The sequence below is a fragment of the Triticum aestivum genome, chromosome 3A, assembly GCF_018294505.1.
Source record: "Triticum aestivum cultivar Chinese Spring chromosome 3A, IWGSC CS RefSeq v2.1, whole genome shotgun sequence".
Classification (NCBI taxonomy): Eukaryota; Viridiplantae; Streptophyta; class Magnoliopsida; order Poales; family Poaceae; genus Triticum; species Triticum aestivum.
The window spans coordinates 520,705,467-520,709,374 of NC_057800.1; the positions used below are offsets into that span (position 1 = coordinate 520,705,467).

The 3,908-nt window shown below is 48.0% G+C and overlaps 1 protein-coding gene across 1 annotated transcript; it reads right to left on the bottom strand.

Moving 5' to 3' along the window:
* Window positions 1-201: 201 nt before the first annotated feature.
* On the bottom strand, window positions 202-3,456 carry LOC123061988 (anthocyanidin 5,3-O-glucosyltransferase). Its single transcript, XM_044485282.1, has one exon. The coding sequence runs from the start codon at window positions 3,269-3,271 to the stop codon at window positions 1,856-1,858; it is 1,416 nt and encodes a 471-aa protein (XP_044341217.1). The 5' UTR covers window positions 3,272-3,456; the 3' UTR covers window positions 202-1,855.
* Between the last annotated feature and the right edge of the window lie 452 nt (window positions 3,457-3,908).

Consider the following 3,908-nt stretch of genomic DNA (forward strand, 5'->3'; position numbering starts at 1 on the left):
ACATTGAGCCAAATTCCCTCTGGTAGTCCAAGAAAGTAAATACTCAATCCAAATTAGCATAAACACCTTGGGCGTCAAAGTCTATAGGACTAGTGACAAATACCAACTAAGCTTGAGCAAAGCTCTAACTTATTGGTAGGAACTGGCTTTATCATCATATCTGCAGGATTATCATGAGTACTTATCTTTCTTATCTTCAAATCGCCTTCAGCAATAATATTTCGAATGTACTGAAATCGGACATTAATGTGCTTTGTTCTATCATGACACATTGGATTCTTTGTAAGACATATTACACTTTGAATGTTAGAAAATATGGTTAGGCAAGATGAATCTTCACAAAGGTCGGCATACAAACCTCTCAACCAGATAGCTTCTTTGCATGCCTTAAAAATAGCCATATATACTCGGCACCAGTAGTGGAACAAGCCACAATAGACTACAAAGTTGCTCTTCAACTCACAGCACAACCACCAATGGTGAAAACATAACCTGTCAGTGATCTTCTCTTATCCAAATCACCAGCAAAATCAGAATCAACAAAACCAATAAGTGAATCTCTAGTTTTCCAAACTGCAAGTAAGCATTAGAAGTACCACACAGGTATCTAAAAATCCACTGAACTACTTTCCAGTACTCTTTTCCAGGATTAGCCATGTACCTGCTAACAACACTCAATGCATATGAAAAATCTGGACAAGAACAAACCATTGCATACATAAATGAACCAACTGCACTCGAATAGAAAACTCTAAATATGTACTCAATATCTGCATCTGACTCGTTACTGACTTGGCATTATGCATATTAAAACGATGAAGAACTTTATCAATATATCCCTTCTGACTTAGATACACTTTTCTTGATAGTCTATCTCTGGATATTTCCATGCCAAGTATTTTCTTTGTTGTACTTGTATCCTTCATCTCAAATTCGTTACTGAATTGCTTGTTTAATTCATTAATCTCCGGCATACTCTTTGAAGCAATTAACATATCATCAATGTAAATGAGCAAATAAATAGCTGAACCATTGACAGTTTTCAAATATATACAGTTATCATAATTAGACCTTTTGAAACCTTGGGAGAGCATAAAAGTGTGAAATCTATTATACCACAGTCTAAGAGATTGCTTCAGTCCATAAAGAGATTTTATTAACTTACAGACAAGCTTTTCTTTTCCAGGAATAACAAAATCTTCAGGTTGTTCCATTTCGATATCCCCTTCTAATTCTCCATGTAAAAATGCAGTTTTAACATCTAATTGTTCAAGCTCAAAATTATGCATGGCAACAATACTGAGTAAAGTGCAAATAGAGCTATGCTTTACAACAGGAGAAAAAGACTTCATTATAGTCAATACCTGGAATCTGGCTATAACCTTTATCAACTAACCTTGCTTAGTATCTTGACTCATCATTAGGAGAAACACTTTTTTTTCATGTCCGAAAAATGTTGAACTTGCTGGAATGCCTGTTGTGGCATGTATCTATGGAAGTGTTCTCCAAGGTCTTGTGTTCCGAGAATCTGCTGAAGAGTAATGTTCTTGTTGTTAGAGAAATAACTAAGCTCCCAGACTCAATGTTAGATTTGGCATATGGGTGCTCACATATTTTTTGGATTAGTTCCAGTTTTTTCGATGCTATTCTTTTTGGTGGTATATTCGTTAGACTACGAAATGATTGTGATGACTTCATCAATCTCACGATCTTCCGGCTCAGTTTTCCAAAAGTGTTCATATAGGCAGGATGCGCTCATGCGTTCATATAGGAATAAGTTTGCCTGAGTAATGTGCGTCCGCAGTGTGTTTCTAAAAAGAAAATCCAACATTAAGTAGAGTTTACAAGCTTCGCATCAATCGTGCATGGTTGAGACCTTGGAAATGTCCATGTCTTTGAGGAATTGGGCAAACGCCAAGTTGGACGAGCCCCCTTCCTGGAGCGCCTCAGCCGCCGCATCCTTCGCTGCCGCTACCCGCACCCTGAGTGCCATGCCTCCCTCGGACGCCATAACCCATCTGACCTTCTCCTCCACCTCCTCGGCCTTAACCACCTCTTCACTGTAGCCTCTCATCTCCACCCCGAGCTTCATTCCCTCCACTATGTGCACCTTGTTCACCTTCTGCTCCGCGTACAGCGGCCAGCACAGCAGCGGCAACCCTGCCGTGATGCCCTCCAGCGTCGAGTTCCAGCCGCAGTGCGTCATGAATGCGCCGGTCGCCCTGTGGCGCAGGACCTCCACCTGCGGCGCCCAAGACTTCACCACGAGCCCTCTGTCCTTGGTCCTCTCCAAGAACCCTTCCGGCATGAGCGCGTCGAGGTCAGGCTCCGGGAGCGGATCGCCGTGCTTCTGGTCGGGACTGCGCGGGCTCCTTACAACCCACAGGAACCTCTCCCCTGACTTCTCCAAACCAACTGCAATTTCCTCGAGCTGCTTACTGGAGAATGTGCCCAGGCTGCCGAAGGAGAGGAACACCACGCTCTGGTCCGGCTGCGCGTCCAGCCAGCGGAGGCACTCGTGCTCCTTATCTCCGCCTCCCGAGACCAACGGTCCAATGCAGTATACCGGCGGCGTCGCACGACCAGGGACGCAAAGTCCGTCGTTGAGAGCGCTCAGTGCGGGCTCTTCCAACGAATCGAAGGAATTGATAAGAATTCCTTTCGCCTCTGCCATTCGCTCAAACATGCGTAAGACGTACACGAGCGCTTCATCGTCGCCGATAACTTCGGAGGGCAGCTCCGAAGCCTTGAAAGGAGGAACACCCGGGAAGGTAATGATGGAGTCGCCGAGCTCTTTTACCTTGGCCGTATTGCTGGCGAACTTGCTCGGCAGGTTGAGAAAGATGGCGAGGTCGGCGGCAGCGGAGGCGAACGAGTAGTAGACCGGCAGCTTGAGCTCGGCCGCGACGTCCTGGGCGTCGACGCAGAACATGTCGAGGACGAGCGCGTGGACGGCGGGCAGCGAGCGGAGGAAGTCGCGGAGGGGCGCATTCATGGCGGCGAGCAATTGGATAACCTTGACGACGTGGTGCCTGGGCGCGCCGTCGGGGTTTGAATCTGCGGGCGGCGACGGCAGGACGTGGAAGGCGACGGAGGGGTTGGAGGCCCTCGCGCGGGCGACCGCGGCGGAGAAGTCCGTGGACTCGACCTGCGGCTCGACGAGCGCCACGGTGACGGCGAGGCCGTGCTTGAGGAACAACTTGGCGACCTCCACCATCGGCACCAGGTGGCCGACGCCGAGGCCAGGGTACAGGACCACGGTCTTCTTCATCGCTTCACTTCACTCTTCTAGCTAGTAGGAAATGGTTTTGGGTTGGTTTGTGTGTTGTGCCTCTGCTCTGCCGCCCTGCAAACAAACCCACCGGGAACGGGGATAATATAGTGTGGCCTGCTCGAATCCAGTCAAATTTGGACATGGTGGTGGTCTGGTAGAGCAATGCATGGCGACGTGAGACCGTGAGCTGAGCTCAGCGACACATCTCGACAGAATTTAAGCTCTGACACGGTGCCTGAAGCCGCCGTCGTAAAGGGACAGCTCCACAGTCCTCATCTCATCCAGAGTGGCGCCTTTGGGAGTGGTAACGTCATCCGTGACGGTACTCTCCGTGGAGCCTTCTTCCCGCGAGTTTCCGTCATCCCAATCTGCTCTTCGGATCGACGCCGGCTTCTTCTAGAAGGCTTTGTTTGCTCGCTCTTCAGAGCATTGCCACGAGCCCACGAGCACAAGTTACATTTCTCCTACTCACATGCCGATCGCCCATCGACTGCCATTATTGATACATAGTACTCCTGCGACTACAACTTTTAGGCTGGCTGTAGTGGGAGTATCATGCATGCTAACTAAATAATTTTGACGAAGTGACATAGAATTAAATGAAGAAAGAGAGGCTCGAGTATCATATCATGAT

Coding starts and splice junctions, on each gene's coding strand:
- LOC123061988 (XM_044485282.1), bottom strand. CDS start 3,271: ATGAAGAAGACCGTGGTCCTGTACCCTGGCCTCGGCGTCGGCCACCTG.